The sequence below is a fragment of the Peromyscus leucopus genome, chromosome 3 (assembly GCF_004664715.2).
Source record: "Peromyscus leucopus breed LL Stock chromosome 3, UCI_PerLeu_2.1, whole genome shotgun sequence".
NCBI classification, from domain to species: Eukaryota; Metazoa; Chordata; class Mammalia; order Rodentia; family Cricetidae; genus Peromyscus; species Peromyscus leucopus.
In genome coordinates this window covers 17526008-17546398 of record NC_051065.1, presented here as the reverse complement: position 1 = coordinate 17546398, position 20391 = coordinate 17526008, and the positions used below count along the sequence as shown (strand labels likewise).

The window sequence follows — 20391 nt, the reverse complement described above, 5'->3', positions numbered from 1 at the left end:
ATATGGTATAGGTGCCCACAGAGGCCAGAAGAGGGCACTGTATCCCTTGTAACTGGAGTCACATGTGTCTATGGTCTGCTCAATGTGAGTGTTGGGAACCAAACTCCGGTCTAATGGAAGAACAATATGTGCTCTTTATTGCTGCATCATCTCTCTTGTCCCATTGTTGAGACATAATTTTAACTCAGCACATTATAATGTAACATAAGAAATGCTCATTAGGAAGTTCTGTCCATAAAATATAATCAATGAATTAACTAATTGTGCATCCTCTCCCTACCTGGTCATTAAAAAAAAAAAAATGGAAATCAAAAATAACTCCAAATCAAAAAGTCTGAAATATAGAACCAAAAGTATATTTATAGTTGGGATAGTAAACAGTATGTCCAAATTCATGATGATCCAGTAAAAAGTTCCCCTAGCCGGATACTAGTTTTGAAAAGTAAAGGGCCTAAGTAAATCAAACGTAAAACTAGTAGAGGTCTCCCTCACATTTGAAAGAACAAAGACACACCCCCTAAGTAGTTCCTGAACTTATTATATGATACATTAAGGCAAAATATCCTGCTTTTTCTCACCATTTGCTCAATATCATACTTAAGTCATACTTACAACATATTCTCTTTTGATAGAGTACAATCGCTTTAGACAAGTCCAAACAGGTTCTCTGAATTGAATGGAATAACTGCAATAAAACACGATAAAATGCTGTGAAACCGACAACAGTGCAAGTAAAATATACTTGAATAAAACCACAATACTCCATTTTTCTGCTAAAAGCAAGACCCTCAAAATTCTATTTGATGTCATATGTAGTAAAACATAGAGAATGATCAATGACCTAAAATCTGTACTCACTGAAACTGACCATCTCTGTTATTAAGTTCTACAGAACGGTTATTTCCTCAACTCTTGAAATAACAGATGAAAAACATAACATATCATATTTATATTTTATTTATTTATATTTTACAGCACGTGTAAGCAACTGGATTAAGCAAACAAAAATCAATTGGCAGAATGTTGTCTATCAAGACATGTTTTAAAATGGTGTTGAGCTAAGAACAAACATTAACACCCATTTCCTAGTAATATCACAAAATACATAGTGAGACAACCTCATGCCACACTATGGCCATGATGAAGAAACTTAGGGAGAAGGCAGGGGAACTGTATTGAAAAGAATCTAACTAGATTTGAACTCATGGTAGTTTTGTGATAGCTGATGTTGCGTGTCAAGCTGACTACATCTGGAATCAATTAAAACCCAAATGGCTGGGCACACCTGTGAGGAATTTTCTTGATTGGATCATTTGAGGTGGGAAGGCCTACCCTAAACCTGGGCCATACCTTCTAGTGGCAGCCTACATACAAGGACATGGAAGAAGGAAATTTTTGCTTTTCACTTGCTTGCCCTCACCCTCACTGGCAAGTTCATGTATACTACTGCTGGGGCATTCCTTTGCTGGTGGAGAACCTACTTCTTTAGGACCTAATGTAGACGAAAGACCAGTTGACACATCCAGCCTTGTAGGCGGGGCAACCACTGTGTTCTCAGTCTTTCCTTTGTTGGACTAGCCAGACCACAAAAAGCCACTCTAATAAATCCCCTTTCATATGTTCTTTCTATTAGTTCTGTTCCTTTAGAGAACCCCAACTAATAGAGCAGCCTTGGTCTTTCCTTCAGAAAATGACATCACTCAAGAATAATAAGAGATGTTTTGCTTTGGAGAGTAAATGTCTCCCCAAAGCCCTATGCTAAAGGCTGTCTGCCTGTAGGAAGTGGTAGGACTTTTAAGAAGGAGAGCGTAGTGGAAGGAAATGAGGCCATAGAGGACACACCCTTGATGGGGTGTTAGGACTCCAGGCTTCTCTCTGTTTCCAGGCTATTATAAAGTAAGCAGATTTCTTGTCATGATAAGCTCCCTCATCAGATCACTAGAAGCAATGGGACTGAGTAACCTTGAGCCAAAAATAACCGTTTCTCCTTTTAACTCTACGATAGCTGCTGCAATGACAGAAAGCTGACTAATATGACAGACTTCATACTTTCTCAAACCCCTGTCCATGGACTCAGAGACCATGGCAGGTATCAGTTACAGAAGCCGATAAACATCTTGCCCCTATGGAGCCACTCAGTGAGGCAAGCCAAGGATTTTCCTCTTCGTATACAGTTACTAGCCATGCCAACATAAAAATACGTCTTGGTATCATAAAGCACTTCAATATTTGAGTGGAAACAGATGATCTCTTCAAAATACATATAACCAAATTACCTAACAGAAGTAGTGAATGAATTTAAAAATCTTATAATCCGTTCTTAGCAATATTTAATAGAATAAAGTTTGTTTTATTCTATTAATGAAGAAACAAATTTGCTTATTTATTAAATTATATCCTCAACCTGTTTAGGTAAAAAAAAGTTTTTCCTCATTTAAAAAAAAATCAGAAAACCATCAGAATTTGTTGCTTTGCAGATGCTAACAGCAGTGTTCTGGGCCACAGACCACCAGTGTAAGAACCAATGCATTCAGATTCTATAGGAGTAACCGTGTGGTCCATTGTTACTTCTGACTTTTTAAGATCAAGATATTAGTTAGGTGCAACAAAATGCCCAGCTCTGGAATGTTAGGTTCTATGAGTTTTGACAATTGTATGCACTTGTGAACCACACTCAATGCAAGCATTTTCATCATCAATATAGTCCACTCTGCTCTGGCAGCTATCAAAAGACAAAACCTGAGCATATTTATGTATTAACTTCTATTCATTGCAGTAGAATAACTATATTTATCTTTATATTTGGTGGGGGAATGTCTTTTTGTATGCTGTGAAAATGTGTTGCTCTGATTGATTGATAAATAAGATGCTGATTGGCCAATAGCCAGGCAGGAAATATAGGTGGGATAAGCAGACAAAGAGAATTCTGGGAAGAGGAAGGCTGAGTCAGGAGATGCCCTCCCGTCATCCATAGCACACAGGTAAAGCCACAGAACATATAGTAACATATAGATTAACAGAAATGGGCTGAGTGTAAGTGTAAGAGGTAGTCAGTTGTCGGCCTGAGCTAATGGATGAGCAGTTTTAATTAATATAAGCCTCTGTGTGTTTATTTGGGTCTGAGAGGCTGCAGACCAGGCAGGACACAGGAAAACTTTCAGCTATATACATATTTATTTACTTATTTGGTTTTTCAAGACAGGTTTTCTCTGTGTAGTTTCGGAGCCTGTCCTAGAACTCACTCTGTAGACCAGGCTGGCCTTGAACTCACAGAGATTTGCCTGCCTCTGTTTCCTGAGTGCTAGGATTAAAGGCTTGCGCTACTACTGCCTGGCTATATTTATTTATTTGACATTTGCATGTGTATAAGAAGGCTAGAGGTCAATGTGTATCTTCTATTGTGGCAAACCACCTTATTTTTAAATTTTGTCCATAGTGTGTGTGTGTGTGTGTGTGTGTGTGTGTGTGTGTGTGTGTGTGTTTACCACACTGTGCAGGTATGCAGGTAGAGGTCAGAAGACAACTTTCAGGAGTCAGTTCTCTCATTCTGCAGTGGGTTCTGAGGATCGAACTTCAGTTATCGCCTTGCACAGCAAGTACTCCTACTCACTGAATCATCACAATGGCTTACAATCTTATTGTCTGAGACAAGGTCTCTCCCTGCCTGGCTGGCCAGCAAGCCCCCAGGATCTTACTGCCTCTGCCCGCCCCCCACTACCATGTCCTGTTTTTACATGAGTGCTGGAGATCCAAACTCAGATCTTTGTGCTTACACATCAAACATTTCCCTTGCTCTTAATCTATTAAGAAAGCTTGGTATGGGTACACATTTTCTGGACCAGCAGAGTAAACTAGCCTTCTGCAGAGAATTCAGTGTGAGAACACTCCATAATAGTTTGCACATCATTCTCATGTTCTACTGGGGGACCCAGTCTCTCTATAAATATCCATACCTCTATTAGCATTTTTGCAACAGAAATCCCTCTGGTGGGCAAAACACTAAGCCACAGGCCAAATGCTTTGGATGTGTGGTCTAAGACAGCAGCTATTTAGATGAAAGCATAATTGCTTCAATAAAAATCCTGCTGCAAAAACCTCCACATAAATATAATGTTTAAGACAGTAGCAAATTAAATTAAATATTAAATTACTATATCTTTGAGACAGGGTCTGGCTGTGAAGCTCACACTGTCAATCTTCCTGCTTTAACCTCCAGAGTTCTGGGATTTCAGGGCTACCATGATGCCAAGTTTAGCTTTTTGGATAATGCTTGTATTTACTAGCTTGTTTAAAAAAAATCTCTGAGACATGAAAAGCACATACAACTTAAAATGGTTTAAACTGTATTTACGATACAAACATCAGAAAAGACACTTCCTCTCTCTACTCTGTTCCATGGTAGTCTCTTGTGAAACAGCACCCCATCAGCTTTAATTTCACAATTTCCAATGACAGGAGAAAAAGGGCTGAGAACTGATACTGTTTGTATTAATATACAGTGAGTATTTACACAGTCATTCAGTTGGAAACTGTGCCTGGGACAGGCTGGGGACACAGCGGTGATTAATGCTAACACGGAATTTGACCTTCTACTGGAAAAAAGGCAGGCAAACAAACTTACACCTGAGGTTTTCCCAGGGACCATGAATCCAAAGGGTTTAGACTTCCTGTTTTCCCCAGCAGAGGGATTTCTGTTGCAGAAATGAGTACTACAAGCAAAATAAAGCTAGGCCATGTGTTAGTGAACAGCTGTTCTGTGGGTAGATAGCCAGGGACTTTGAACAGCATGGTGAGGTAAGGTTTTTCAAAGTGACTTTTAGGCTGTGAGAACTATGAAAATGAGTCAGTCAAGGAAAGATATGGGGCGAACGTGTTCAGGCAGACCACAGAAACTGCTTTGACGAGTCTGAACTAGCTGGTTGTACCCAGAGATCTGAGAAAAAGCCATAATGGCTGGAACATGAAATGAATAATATAAGAGTGGTAGAAAGAAAAAAAAAGAAAGTGAGACCCAGGGGAAGGAGGCAGAGGCCAGGTATGTCAGGAGCATTCAGAAAGCAGGTTGTCAGGATGATAAGCACTCAATAAATACTACCATACCTTGAATTATACCCAATGTAACCTTCATAATAGCTGGAACAAGTAAGCATTCTTATTGCAGGGGCAACAGCAGCTCAGATCCCACTGTATAGGAAATCATCTACTTTCTCAAAGTCAGCCCATCTCTCATTAACCTAAACCTTAGAAAGTCCAGTCTTGGTTTGCCTCGGCCCTCAGATTCATAGTATGAGTGTGCTCCTCTTCCACACAGGAGACATTGTTCTGTAACTGACAGCTACCATGGATGTCCCCTTAGTCCTTTGCTCTAACTCAATGACCATTCTAGAAAAGGCTTTGAAATTTTCAGCTTTTAATTGCAAACTCACGAACTCATTAAACTCATTAACTTTAGCTGCCATATTAAACTTAAGAGATTCTACTGACTATCATCCAAGGAACATAGTATTCCTCAGTGACCTGCCACTCACAGAATTACTGTTTGCTTTCAAAAAGTAAGGAAAACTACAGGCAAAAATGTCCAGCAAGACCTTCTACTCATACTAATGCTGTAGATCAACTGTGCAATGAGTCTTTCTCTGTCCTGCCAACCAGCTTGCAAGTAATGACATGGAGACTTATTATTAATTACCAAAGCTCAGCCTTAGCTTAGGTTTGTCCCACTAGCTCTTATAATTTAAATTAACCCATTTTTTGTTGTTAATCTATGTCCTACCATGTGGCTTCTAGCTCTGCCCCATTCTGTGTGTCCCACAAGTTCTGGGTCTGGCTGGTGTCTCTGCCTTTCTCCTTCCTAGAGTCCTCTCTGTCCCTGGAAGTCCCGCCTAACCTCTTCCCACCTAGCTATTGGCCATTCAGCTCTTTATTAAAGCAATCAGAAGGCACCTTGGAAAAGACACATCTTCACAGTGTAAACAGATATTCCACAACACAACTGGATATTAACTCATTTGCTACATAGTTTAACTAAATATCTGCTTAATTCATTTTAAAATTTTCCATGGCTTAGTAACAACCTTACTAGACTCTACTCTAGGGGTCATTTTGTTTGTTGTTGACTAAACATTTGCCTGGCTTTAGTGTTCAATTTTAGTTTCTCAGATATAATGACCAGATTTTTTATTGTGATTGATATTTCAACAAACACTTCCTTGAATTTACCATACACCATGCATTCCAATTTAGTGCTTGAAAACACATTAAGAGAGGTATGCTGGGGCCAGATTTTGTAGATTAAAAACTATACAAGGATTGAATTGATCTGATCCAAGGTTTTTCTCACTGTCTAATGTGAGCAAACTAAGACCATCTAGAAAGTTCACTCCAAGGTCTTGACTCTTGCAAGGTAGCTTTGCTGGGCCCAAGAGCTCTGAAGAGCCTACCTCTAGCTTGGCATCCAGGTCTGCATCAGAGGCAACAACATGCTCATCTTCCTTCTTCCCTGTGGCCTTGATAAAGGCCTGCTTCGTTTCCCAATACTTCTGTTGCATCTTGTTGACAACTGACTTATCTTGAGCAAACCGGTCCTGCAGCTCCCAGGAATAACTGCTAGAAACAGGAGAGAGCTATCTTACTCACGGCTCTCAGAAGGATTAAGATAGTACACTATAAAGTATTTTAGATAGCTATGACTTTCTAGTGTACATTTACATTATTGATAAGCACACAAGTGCTTTCTTATGGGGTTATTATATCATGAAAATCAATTAATTCTTTCTCACTCCACAAATTAAAAAAAATTAGAGTGGAAAAATTCTGAATCTTAAGAAAATCAGGAAATTGAGCATCAGAAAGAATGTATATGTGTATCTTAGGTTGGGCATACTCCTTTAGTGGGTAGAAAGAACAAGGCCAAGGAAGCCAATAACTAGCTCAGGACAGCCCCGTGAGTCAGAGATAAGGACAGACAGCAGCACATCTCTCCACACTTCCATTATGCCACAGTGAGGTGACAGCAGGAAAGGAGATAAGGGGCTGAAAAATAGCATGTCTATAATCTGCTACAGAGGCATCTAAAACCGTCAGACTCAGTCAGGGAGAAGAATGGTGGCTGGGTTTGGGGGGAGGGAAACGTGGGGAATGGCTAATCAAGTCTTAAGGTTTCAGTGATGTTGAAATGAGTAGGTTCTGGAGATCTGCCACCACTGAACCTATAGTTAACAATACAAATCATGCACTTTAAACTTTATTAAGAGTGTAGATTTAACATTAATTGGTATTAAAACAATAAAGTAAAAAATTAAATTCTATAATCTGTTAGAGATTTCTGGGTGATAAAAACTAAATTCTTCAACATAAATGCTTAAAATATAGAAAGGAAGTCACTCCTTAGGAAGACTGTAATGAGAAGCAAATATAATATATGTAAAGAAGAATTAGAAGACAACTGATAATGACATCGAACTCCCTAAAAGTGACCAGAGGGCCCCAAATAATGATAGGAAGTTTGCTCTTAGTGCTCCATCCCTCCTCCTAGCTCTGTCCACATCCAGTTGCTTCAGTTCCTGCTACAAAAGCCCAACCCCCAAACAAATCCTCCTTCCTCCCACCCTAGCCCACCAGCACTCTAGATGTGCCAAGCTGATGTTCTAAAGCAGGAGCTGCTTTATAAGATTGGAGCAAGATGCTGTATCTCAACCTTGATGACTTATACTCTTCATCTGTAAGTCCATTATGCTTACGTATAATGTCAACTTTATAAGTTGACATTTTAGTCTTAGAAAGTCAGAAAACCTGTCTGAGAGTGTCTTTAATGATACTTATCTTTGGTGAAAGAGGTAGGATTCTGTGAGAGTGATATTTATATCTTTCTTAATTAGCTAAGAGATTATTTTGGTTCCATATTAGAGAAAATAAGATAAAACAGTTATACCTTATATGAAATAGATGACATCTCTATATAATGCACATGTTAAAAGATTGGAAGGATCTAGCCCAAATAGATTATTTTAGGGAAATGGGATTCTAAAAAAATGAGATGATGGACTTTGTATTGGATCTTTTTTTTTTTTGGGGGGGGGGAGTTCAATAATTATAGATCAACAGAAAAAAGTTCCATTTGGAGTTAAAAAACAAAAACGAAACAAACAAAAATGACGGGAGTGCTTTAGAAGTCCACTAAGCACCTTATACACCCATCATTTAAAAAATGGGAACTTCAGGTTTCAAACTGTTAAGGACACAGAATGAAAAGTGAGACTTTGCAGTGTATCTACAGCAAGCCCACAAAGCTGAGCTCTGAAAGGGTCTACCTACATCTTAGGGCTATCTAGTCCCTAAATGGGTAACTACTGAGAATCCCAGGTTATGGCCGTCACTGTGAGGGTGCTGAGATGGAGCCAGCTCAGGGATATAACAAGGTAAGATGAAATTATTTAACAGTCTGACAACTGTTGGATGAATGCTCAATGAGAGTGCTCAAGGATAGCCTTAGCCATTATTAATTATTTAAAAAACTTATATTTTGAGATATGCAAAAATTCTTTTGAAGTTTAAAGGTTGATATTACAGAGCACTTTGGGCCTGATACTTTGCTTGGTAAGAAGGGAAGGATTAAAAAGTATATTTCATATAACTATTTTAACATATGAAAATAAAACTATTGTATTTTTTTCATGACACATATTAAAGAAGGTGAAACTTGACAACATTCTAGTTGTTTGGTGGGTAGCAGGTTCACTATGCTAAGAAATACCAATTAAATAACTTCTAAGAGGCTTTCTTGCTGCTTAGATGTGTTACAGGCACATACATGACAAAGCTAACATGTGTACCATATCTAACTATGATTGGCTTCTGAATGTTCACTAAAGATGTAGTGTCTACAATTTAATAAAACTGAAATAGTGCTTGATTGATTACATGATTGCTTTCGGCACCCCACATAACATTGCACTGTGCCTCCAACCAACAGTGGAAGTTACAAATAAAATAGCAGCAAAAATCACCAAGTTATTAGGTTATATGAAATGGTGGTAAGAAAAATTATCCTCAGATTCCTAAGAGCAGATGTATAGCAGTGAATTTCTTAGCAAATACAAGTGATGTGAGTATTTATAACACTTTTATTGTTTGATTTTTATCCAGCATTGATCAAAGACACTAAGCCAGGCTACACTAACGTTGGAAACTGGATAAGTGGCTGTTCACAGCTAAAGTCTCTTGACTGTCCCTTTTTGTCCTCACTTATTAAGCATAAACAGTGCAATTTCCATTTATCATCCTCCAGTGGAAAAACAAGCAACAAATTCCTTACCATTTGTGTCCTGACATGTTTTCTTCTTTTTCTACTGTTGATGATTTGAGAAGGGGCAGAGAAAAACCATGATATATGTTATATTAAACCTGAAATAAAACAAATACATTTAACAGTTACACATTACATTATAACTGTGTGTTAATTCAACACATATTTTCAGTCTAGCCCAGGTCTAGTTGTATGATAAGGATCAGATACTGTTCTAAAATAATGCCAGGTATTGGTGTCAAAAATGGTTTAGCTGAGTAACCCTAGAGCAAATATCCCAAATGAAGCTTTGGGAAAAGAATAGGTAGGATAATGATTTAAAAAAAAAAAAAGAGACAGATTTCATAAGACTATATCAAATATGTTGTCATTTATATAAAGTTTAAAATGCATGAAATAATGCTATATTATTGACATACACCAATATCATACAATTTATTTTGAAAAGCACTCTTCAAAGTCTTTAGTGCTCATCTTTTTATAAAACAGCTGCTTGAAAAGAAACAAACAGCAACAAATAAATGGGTCCAACTGTGACAAGGTCATAGTGCAGAATATGGACCTGCATCAACTGTGCATGTTAAAATGTTAAGATCACAATTTTTAAAAACACTTATTTAGTATGTGTGTGTGTGAATGCACATTCCATGGTGTTTACATGGAGATTGGAGGACATTAAGGGTCAATTTCTGCTTGTACCATCTGGGTTCTGTGGATCTAACTCAGACTGTTAGGTTGGTGACAAGAGTCATAATCTGACAAACCATCTCACTGGTCCAGTTTTATTGCCCTCTTTATATAATTTTAAATTAAATTTACTTTAACTGATACATAAAACATAACATTCTACATTCTAATGGAGTACTATGATGTTTTGATATAAAGAATTTGCTAGAAATGATGAACTCTTTGTTTCAGACAGAAGAACCCTGTAGAGAGGGTGCAGGATATGGTTTGAGAGTGACGTACAGTGCTTTCAAGTGTACATAGAGCATCTTAATTGTTTAAGACACATGGTGAGTATTAGCATCTTATTATTATTTCATACTCAAGATCTTAGGGAGATAAATCAGAACATTGCAAAAACAAACAAAAAAGACAGAAAATTAAAAACCCAAATCCCCAAAGATCCAATGGGATAGAACTGGATTCTAAGAGGGCAGTGGAGGATATATACATACATCAAGCCAGCAATGCATTTTAATTTCTTTAGTAAATATGCGTGTTGTAGAATATTATTTTAAGATGTGTTACTTTGTTTATGTTGCATTTGTTCAACTCTGTGAAGCTGCGCTACTTTGCCTGTATAAAATACTTGAGTGGAATAACAAAGCACTGAACGGCCAATAGCAAGGCAGGAGAAATGATGGGCAGGGCTGGCAGGCACAGAGGAGATCTAGAAGGAGAAATCTGGGAGGAAGGAGTAGGGGAGAGATGGAAGAAAAAGAAGAAGAAGGAGCTAGAGGAGGAGGAAGACTCCAGGGCCCAGCCACCCAGCTACACAGCAAGCTATGGAGTAAGAGTAAGATATACAGAAGTTAAAGAAAAGGAAAAGCCCAGAGGTAAAAGGTAGTCAGGATAATTTAAAGTTAAGAAAAGCTGGCTAGAAACAAGCCAAGCTAAGGCCAGGCATTCATAATTAAGAATAAACCTCCATGTGTGAGTTATTTAGGAGCTGGGTGGCAGGTCCCCCCAAAAAAGCCCAGAAACAACCAACAACATATGGGGAGTCGCCTATGTCTTTGCCCTCAGTCTGCTTGCTCCCCTCATGGAAGCAGGCCAACCCCAAGGGCAAAGCCCACCAGCTTCCCAGACAGCAAGCCAATCTCCCTAGCAGTTCTGAGAAAGAAAGGGCCGCTGCCTGGCATAAGACCTCTTGCTGCCAAGTGTGTACTTGGCATGCCTGCTAACACTTTTGGATGTCTGTTAAATCAACCGATCACTATATCTCAGGCAGGCTGGTGACCAGCATCCTTAAAATTATAAGGGTATTATGTTGTTGTTGTTGGTGGTGGTGGTGGTTTTTCATTTTTAAAAATGTTTTAAGAGAATGGCAGTGAGTATTTAAATTCTCTGCTTCAGTTATTGGAATGAGAGGGGGGAAATGGACTCTTCCTGAGTATCTGAAATCACAGCAACCCATTACTTACACCTCTCTTCTTTCTCTTCCTCATAGAGGGCATCCGGGTGTCAAGACAAGTTGCCTCAAGAAGGATACTCAAGATGAGTGTGCTTTGACCATGAATTGGGGCTATATTCAAGCTCTCTCACATTCACACTCTAACTATACATTCACTTAACACCCCCAACAAAAATTATCATAAAATGCTCAAAAGAAATGAAATTACTATACTTTTTCACTGAGTTTGATCTACTATGAACTGTTAAGGGAATTAGTACTTTTTGATTCTTTTTGTTGTTGTTATTCGAGTAAAACTAAATTTTTTTTAATCTCAGTTTTTGGATGGATATATGCAGGTATGGATGCATTAGTGTGTGTGTATGTATTGTGGACATGATTTGTCAGTAGCCTTCCACCTTGTTTTATGAGAGAGTATTTCTCACTGAGACCTGAGGATCACAAGGGATTCCCTGGTCTCTCCCTGCCCAGAGTGGGGCTTATAAGCATGTGCTACCATGCCTGACTTTTTGTGTGGGTTCTGGGGTCAAACTCACATCTTTATGGGTTGAGATACCTTTCTCATTTTTTTACATGTACATGACAATATATTGCAGGGCATTTCTCACAACAGATCTCAAGAATGTTTCATCTTGTATGACTGAAACTTCATACCCATTGAACTGGCAACTTGCTATTATCTGTTTGACCTTGACAACCACCATTAAACTTTCTGATTGTGAATTTGACAACTTTAGATACCTCATTACTAGTGTAACCATGTAGTATTTGTGTTTTGTGAATGGATTCTTTCGTTTTGCATATTTCCTTATAGCATGGTAGAATCAACCCCCTCCCTCCCTCCAATACTAGCAGTCCACTGCATATATTCACGCACCATTGACACTTAGGTTCCTCCCACACTTAGCTACTATGGACAATGACACAATGAACATATGTGCCATATACTTCAAGACTCTCCTCTTATATAAATGATTTCTAATCAGAAGTGGAATAGCTATGGTAGTTGTTTGGTTTGGTTTTGATCTACACTAGCTTTCACAGGGCTAGGTCTACACTGAACATTCCTGGAGCAGGACATATGGTCCCAGATTTCCCTTGCCATTAAGAGTCCCTTTTCTCCAGAGAGCATTATTAAGCATCAGTTGACCACTCATTTTGTTTTTAGTTTGCATTCCCATGATTATTAGTGATGCTGAGCATCTTTCTGCAGTTTTGTTGACGATTTGTTTTTCTTAGAGAAAGGTCCATTCAATCCTTTCCTCATTTTAAAATTGAACTATTTTATTGAGTTCTTTGCACATTACATCTACACTGTTTGCAAATGTTTTTTTTCCCCATTCCATTGATAGTCTTGGATTTTGCTTCAGTCGATTGTTTGCTTTGCTGTAACATTTTTGATTCATTTTGATCATTCAAATGTCTATGCACTTTTTAGTTCTTTATACCAACAACAAATATCACTGAGCAAACCGCGTCTCCTGCACAGACTCTCTGGATGTGACCGGATTACACACTATCTGGCAGTGTCCCCCAGCGCTGTAGCCAAAGCACTGCACATGGTGCTCCAGTGTGATGAGAGTCCTGGGATCCTTCCCTACTGAACTAGAATTTCTGGGAAAGGGTCGGCAAAACCATAGTTAAAACAAAATGTGCATATTAATATGGTTTCTAAGCATAAGAATTGTGGCTAAATGCAAGGAAAACCTTTCTGGAAATCGATCTTTTTTGAAGAAACATGACAAGGCGCAACAAAATCATAGTTAACCAAATAGGTAAATGATGCAGGTTTACCATCTGGGTAACTCATGCTAAAGCAGATACAGTTGAAGCCTCCATCTCTTCTTGTACACGTTCAAACACCACACACCAGGGACAACTAAAAACATCTTAGGATTTCTAGACCCAACCTATCCCAACTTGCTCTATCATTTTCTAAACTGACAGTGCCACAGTCACTGGGTAAAAACAGTTATGGGGTTGGTGGCATGTCACAGTAGGTAGAAGTGCTTGCCTTACCAGCCTGACAACCTGAGTTTGATCCCCAGAACTGATACAAAGATGGAGAAAACAACTGACTCCCACATTCAGGACATCCCCTTCTCTCTTTCTCATACCCCCCATGCCAATAATAATAATAGACAAAATTAAAATCATCTTAAATCTTCACCCTTCATTTCAGCTTGACATTTTAGTTAATCAAACATTCACTGGACACTAATTAATATGGAATGGGCATTGCCTTTGACCAGAAGCGACTTGTCAATTAAATTAGTTCTGTCCAATAAAAAAAAAAAACACTATTAGCTACAGAGTAGTTAAAAAGGATCTGATGGTCATAGTAAAATCAAAATAATGAAATTTAAATTTAATTTATTATTGAACCTAACATCTCTAAAAATACAATTTGAAGAAGTAATCAATATAAAAATTTCTAGGCTATATTTCTCATTCACATTTGAACTAAGTCCAAAATATGTTGTATATTTTACCTACACATTAAGTTTCAATTCAGAGTGGTCACATTAAATATTTCATAGCCTCCTGGGGTTAGTTTACATTACTAGGGAGTATACAATTAATAGTAAAGATAGATATATAAACATACTTTAGAGAATCAGAAGACATTTGAAATTTGTACAGGCTCATATAATAAGACCAAAGATCTGCCAATTTATAAATTCTCCTGCAAAAACACTTCATTATAAAAGAGAATAAAGCTGTCAATGGTATCAAGTTGATCATAGACTTCAAGTGCCACAAAGACAAGGGCACCAATATCTCCATCAGTGCACCTTGGGCATCAATAACTCAACCAGTGCACCTTGGGCACCAATATCTCAATTAGTACACCCTGGGCACAAATATCTCAATCAGTACACCTTGGGCACCAATACCTCCATCAGTATACCTTGCCCACAAGGATGTCTGAGATTTTTGTCAAGGAAGGCAAAGCAGTTCATCAATGATGATCATGAATTGATGGTGATGATGATAATGATAGATCTGTTCAAAGCTGTTGGGCTCTAAGAGTTAATAATGAAGAGTAATCTCTTATTTCAGTAAAACAATCCTAGCAAGGTGGCAGTGATTTCCTGGGCAGTGGGTTCTTTGTATAAGACAGAAGTAGAAGGGAGGAATGCCTTTCTGCTTAGAGATTAGCTCCTGCCACTTTGATGATACCAAGGCAACCAATTAACCCCATTGGATTTTCCAGGCTGCACCTTAAAAGTATTGCAGGCCGGGCGTTGGTGGCGCACGCCTTTAATCCCAGCACTCGGGAGGCAGAGCCAGGCGGATCTCTGTGAGTTCAAGGCCAGCCAGGGCTACCAAGTGAGCTCCAGGAAAGGCGCAAAGCTACACAGAGAAACCCTGTCTCGAAAAACCAAAAAAAAAAAAAAAAAAAAAAAAAAAAAAAGTATTGCAATATGTTTGCCTCATAACCCAGGGTCAGGCATTAAAACCCTGGTTTGTTCTAGCCACCCTATGAGACTGAGAGATCATCTTGCCCTGTGGAGAGAAGCTAGAAACAGGGAAGAGGAATACTTTTTGCATTTTATATTGGAGTTCTGTGCAATCATTATGCCCATTTTTTTTTCCTTTGGATATGCTTCCTGTATTGAGCTCACAGGGAATTTGATCTCCCAATATGAATAAATAAAAGATATTAACTATCCATACATTTGTCTTTTAAACATCAATTTGGAACAGTATGGACATAAACAAAAGTCTTTGTTTCCTCCCCACACTAATCTGAGGCTCACAGAATGTTGAAGCGCAGTCTAACTTGTTGCTACACACTGAGGTAGTCAGTCTAGCCTTGCTGCCTTGATATTGGAATCTTCTTGACAACAAGATATGAGAAGGGCATCTTCATTCCAAGCATGCTGGCCTCAGCTGTAATGAACACTTATTCTGGCCTAGAACACTTTCCCATGAGTCTTCACAGCAGGGAAGTTAGCGGGTGGCACCTTTGATTTCATATAAATTACGAAAATAATCTAAAGTTCTTGAGCCAACATTCATGAAAAAAGTACCATCATTCTGCCACACTGGCACTGCCAACCCATGAAAACATTTTAATAGGCAACTAGCTTCCTCGTGAATATATTCTAAGTGTGTCGTGTTTCCTTCAGAAACTGTCATGTTTATAATTACCATTCCAGTTTTGGTGGTAGAATTTTCTCTTCCAGTCAAAAGGAAGTTTTTCCTTTGGATGAAGGACACGAATACAGATACTGTTTCCACGGGTGTGTACTGAGCTGATGGTAGAGTGCCTTGAATTGCAGATCCAAATTTTTCATTTTCCTCTATGATTTATTCTAAATTTCTCCATTCTAGATAAAAATGCCACTATCTTAGAGCTGTTCAGTTCTGTTTGTGTACATCACCCTTTAGGTCTCTTTGGGAAGTGGGCCATCTCTCTCCCCATAAGTATACACTTTAGCCATGTAAGAACAAGGCAGCGTGCTGGAAGAACCCTTCAGGAAGACCACTCCTCCCTAGTACTAGCATCTCTGGACCACATAGCATCAAATCTATGGTGCAAGTCTGTTCACATTTCAACATCTCTGAAACCAGGTATGTGTTACAATCATCACTACCTTGCCAAATATTTGGCAGTCACTTTTCTTTCAAGCAACATAAATAGTAGGCATCATGACAATGAATTCTTGCATCTGATGAGATAAAGAATCATTCTTTACAATCAAACCTTGGTAAGAAATGCACATCAGTATATATCACAGGTGTTTGTAGCCATGTGCATGTAACTGCAAAGGAGACCTGTATCAGGGAATTGCCAGTGTGGTCTGTGATAGAAAACTCATGGCAAGATAAGATCAAGTGTCTGAAGTGACCCTGAAGAGAAGGAACAGAGCTGGTTTACTACCTGGCTTCTGGGCCAAGTCTCTCAGAATTAATGATTATAGTCAGGCAAATGGTGTGAGTGAATATGGAGGGAAAGAAATGAACAAAATTTTTCTTCAACAGAATTGTGCAATGATGTGTGTAACCAGTCACAAGCAGCTATGCATTATCATCACATAAACACATGTACCAGGAGACATGCAGGGCCTAGTCACTGAAGACACCCCAGGCCGTCTCATCACTTAAATTGGTTCAGTAGACCCCAGAGGGTAGACACTCAGGGTACTTCCTTCCCATTTAGTGAGTATCTTTTCAACGCTGCCTTTGCTGGTACGCCAGTCATCTGAGCACCCATCACAAGGCTAAGCTTCTGGTGTGTCTCTTGGCTTCGGCTTCCCACTGACTAGTTAATAATTAACGTCATCTCCTTGTACCATTTGTCTATTATTCAATAGCTTAATCTTCTCTGGAAAAAAAGTGACCAATTTTTAAAACCAGTTTCTTTCATATGCCAAAACCTACATGTTAGGCAATCGTTTTATAAAACTCAACTTGTACCTAACTTGTTTTCAGTTAGTTGGCTCACCTGTTGCTTCCAAATAATTTGAAACAAGTCTTTCCATCTGCTTTTCTGGTGTGTAACTTCAGATTGAATGCCAGTCATAACACAGACATTATGGAATGAAGCCCTATTTCTTGAAGTGAAGCTGAGACACTTACCCAGCCTGGGCGTGTACTGCTGGCTACTGGGTTTGCCTTATGAAAAGCATCAGAACAGTAGCAGATGGTCTAGGTATCAAGGTGACACTTAACTAAGTGTCTGCAATTCTTCTGGTAGAGTATGTTTTCAGTTCTTTTATCTCCGGTCACTTCCCCATATGTCAATAATGAATTTGATCAATGGGGGAGGGCCCAGCCCATGGTGGGTGGGGCCATCCCTGGGCTGCTGGTCCTGGTTCTATAAGAAAGCAGGCTGAGCAGGCCAGGAGAAGCAAACCAGTAAGCAGCACCCTTCCAGCTCCTGCCTCCAGGTTCCAGCCCTGCTTGAGTTCTGTTCTGACTTCCTTCAATGATGGACTGTAATCTGGAAGTGTAAGCCAAATAAACCAGAAGTATGTTTTGAGTATAAATATTAAACTAGTTTCAGTAAGAACAGTGAAAAAAAGGACCAATTTCTTCAGGCAGAGTTAATTGCATTTATTATTTTAAAATCTTGGCTCATCAGATGGTGTCTTCATGTGGTCGAGAACGGGAGAGTGCCATGGAGCATAGGAAACTCAGTTCACATTCCATCTTTGTACAAAGGACAACAGTTTTGACTAGATGTAGTGGGTGTTTTTCTCTCTCTAATACCATAGGGCTTCTCTCTAGATGTTCATAAGGTTGTGATTACTTGAACATTTCAGTAGATTCTATTTCTAGGTTTATGTCCCCTGAATTTTTTTGTTGACATTTCATAAATTCACAAGTAAATGTGAGGCAGGATCATGCCTTAATTTTGTGAGTCAGAAAAATCTTACATGAGAAAAACAGAATTCTGACCTTATTCAAAGCAGCTAAAAGATGGCTGAGTTTTTATTAAACTTTACAGATGCAAGTCACTGCTAAGCTACATATTATGTTAATGACTTGAGGGTCTTAGAATATTTTCAAATGATCATTTTATTCATGTATTAAAACAACTTAGAAATTAATATACAGGGTGTCTTAGTTAGGTTTTTCTATTGTGATAAAACACCATGACAAAAAAAGCAAGTTGGGGAGGAAAGGGTTTATTTGGCTTACACTTCCAGATTATAGTCCATCACTGATGGAAGTCAGAACAGAAACTCAAGTAGGCCTAGTACCTAGAGGCAGGAGCTGATGCAGAGGCCACGGATGGGGTGCTGCTTACTGGCTTGCTTCCCATGGCCTGCTCAGCATGCTTTCTTATAGAACCCAGGACCAGCAGCCCAGGGATGGCACCACCCACCATGGGCTGGGCCCTCCACCACTGATCACTAATTGAGAAGAAAATGCTTTACAGCTGGATCTCATGGAGGCATTTCTTCAACTGAAGCTCCTTCCTCTCTGATGACTCTAGCTTGTGTCAAGTCGACACACAGAACCAGCCAGTCCAACTGATCCCTTGTTAACTGGACACACAAACACATCACTACTAGGCCACAACCCTTCCTTTTTTATTCATCCTCAAGACCTCACATTAAAAATGCAAATTTAAAAGTCCCACAGTCTTTACACATTAAAATTTCAGTCCCTTTAAAGTAGCCAATCTCTTTTCAAATCCAAAGTCTTTTAAAATTCAAAGTCTTACAACTGTGGGCTCCAGAAAAATACTTTTTCTTACTTTAAGAGGGAAAAATCAGGGCACAGTCACAATCAAATCAAAGTAAAGCCAAATTCCAACCATCGGATGGCTGGGATCCACTCACGATCTTCTGGGCTCCTCCGAAGGGCTTGGGTCGATTCTCCAGCTCCGCCCTCCGCAGCACACACAGCTTGTCTTCTAGGCTCCAGCTGGCTCCACTCCACTGCTGCTGCTGCAGTTACTGAGATCTCAAAAACACTGGGGTCTTCTGCTGCAACTGGGCTGCACTTTCTTTCACCAATAGCCTCTCTCTCATAAGCTCTCTTCATGGTGCCAAGCCTCAAAGTCTTTGCATGACCCCTTCAGTCCAGGGCTTTCAACTGCCATGAGACTATATTTTACCAATGGCCTCTTTGGGCCTCTCACAGTGCCAAGCGTCAGCTGCTCTCCATGACCCCTTTATACTTTCAAAATCAGTACCACCTGAGGAACTCTTACACATTACCATGTCCAGCTGACAGCGTAAGCTACAACCTCGGCTGCCTCTGGAACACAGCTTCTCTGCGCTCTCAGGAAACACTTCCCAGAAGATTTCACTTCAGTGATACTGGTCTCTTCTTAATCACTGTTAATTTCTTAGCTCCAGCAGACCACCATCAAATATTCCAGCAAAAGAAAGTTTCACTTTAGTAGTTCTTGTATCTTGTTAATCACAGCTGATTCTTCAGTCCCAGCTAACCAGAACCACAGAATCTTAATTCAAAATAACAAATGGCCCTGATAGAGCCTTTAAACCTCCCTCTGAAACTTCACAAGCCACGCCTACGTCATCTGCCCTCCTCCTAACATTCGCCTCTCCCAAGCTCTTCCAGAACATCCCACTGAGCTCCTAACACTCTTCTAGCCCCAAGTTCCAAAGTCCTTTCACAAACCTCCCCAAACCTGTTCAGGTCGGCCACAGCAATAACCTACTCCTGGTACCAACTAGTCTTAGTTGGGGTTTCTATTGTGATGAAACATCATGACCAAAAGGCAAGTTGGGGAGAAAAGGGTTTATTTGGCTTATACTTCCAGATCATAGTCCATCACAGGAGAAGTCAGAACAGAAACTCAACCAGGGCTGGAACCTGGAGGCAGGAGCTGACACAGAGGCCATAGAGGGGTGTTGCTTATGGGCTTGCTTGCCCTGATTTGCTCAGCCTGCTTTTTTTTTTTTTTAATTACTGAGATAATTTTATTGGAAACAAAGTGATAGTACAGATTAAAAAGGGATACACAAGGTTAACAGCAGGCCACAAAAATGAGAGTACCTTCAGGTTACAATTTGGGGTATCTTTATTTATTTATATTTTTGATGATGCATGTCTTTATTTTTTATTTATTTATTTATTTTTTGAATGCCAAATGCCCGTTTATTGAAGGAGGGAGGAGGTCTTAAACACAGGCTTACAGCACAATGGGAGAACCCCAGAGGGCAGAAGTTCTCTACTGATGTTTTACAATCTTGTATCTAAGCTGTTAATGCCTATTATGCAGGATACACAGACAAGGAACTTCCCTTAAGCATTGAAGAGGGTGGAACCCGGCAGGGAATTAGCATAGGGAGGACATCAAGGTCAAGGTCAGCAAGCAAGGCAAGAACTACCCAAAACGGGGGGTGGGGGGGGCAGGGCCCTACAGGTCCCCCCTTCTACTAAAAAATGAGCTTCTGACTTAAGTTGCATGGGACATCAGCAGGTCACCTTACCCATCATGGAGACACCTGCCCAG

At 39.5% G+C, this 20391-nt stretch overlaps 1 protein-coding gene across 8 annotated transcripts in view; it reads right to left on the bottom strand.

The window, feature by feature from the left end:
• Positions 1-20391, bottom strand: part of Ica1 (islet cell autoantigen 1) — a 143278-nt gene that overhangs the window by 111324 nt on the left and 11563 nt on the right. For 5 of the 8 annotated variants that reach the window (XM_037203514.1, XM_037203513.1, XM_028869855.2 and 2 more), the window contains exons 2-4: positions 9314-9402; positions 6441-6606; positions 613-685 (exon numbers count right to left, since the gene is read on the bottom strand). In XM_037203514.1, coding sequence (XP_037059409.1) covers positions 613-685; positions 6441-6606; positions 9314-9330 — 256 coding nt within the window. In that variant the 5' untranslated portion in view covers positions 9331-9402. The remainder of the gene's footprint in view (positions 1-612; positions 686-6440; positions 6607-9313; positions 9403-20391) is intronic. The other 3 variants (XM_028869860.2, XM_037203515.1, XM_028869857.2) reach the window with 1 other exon arrangement.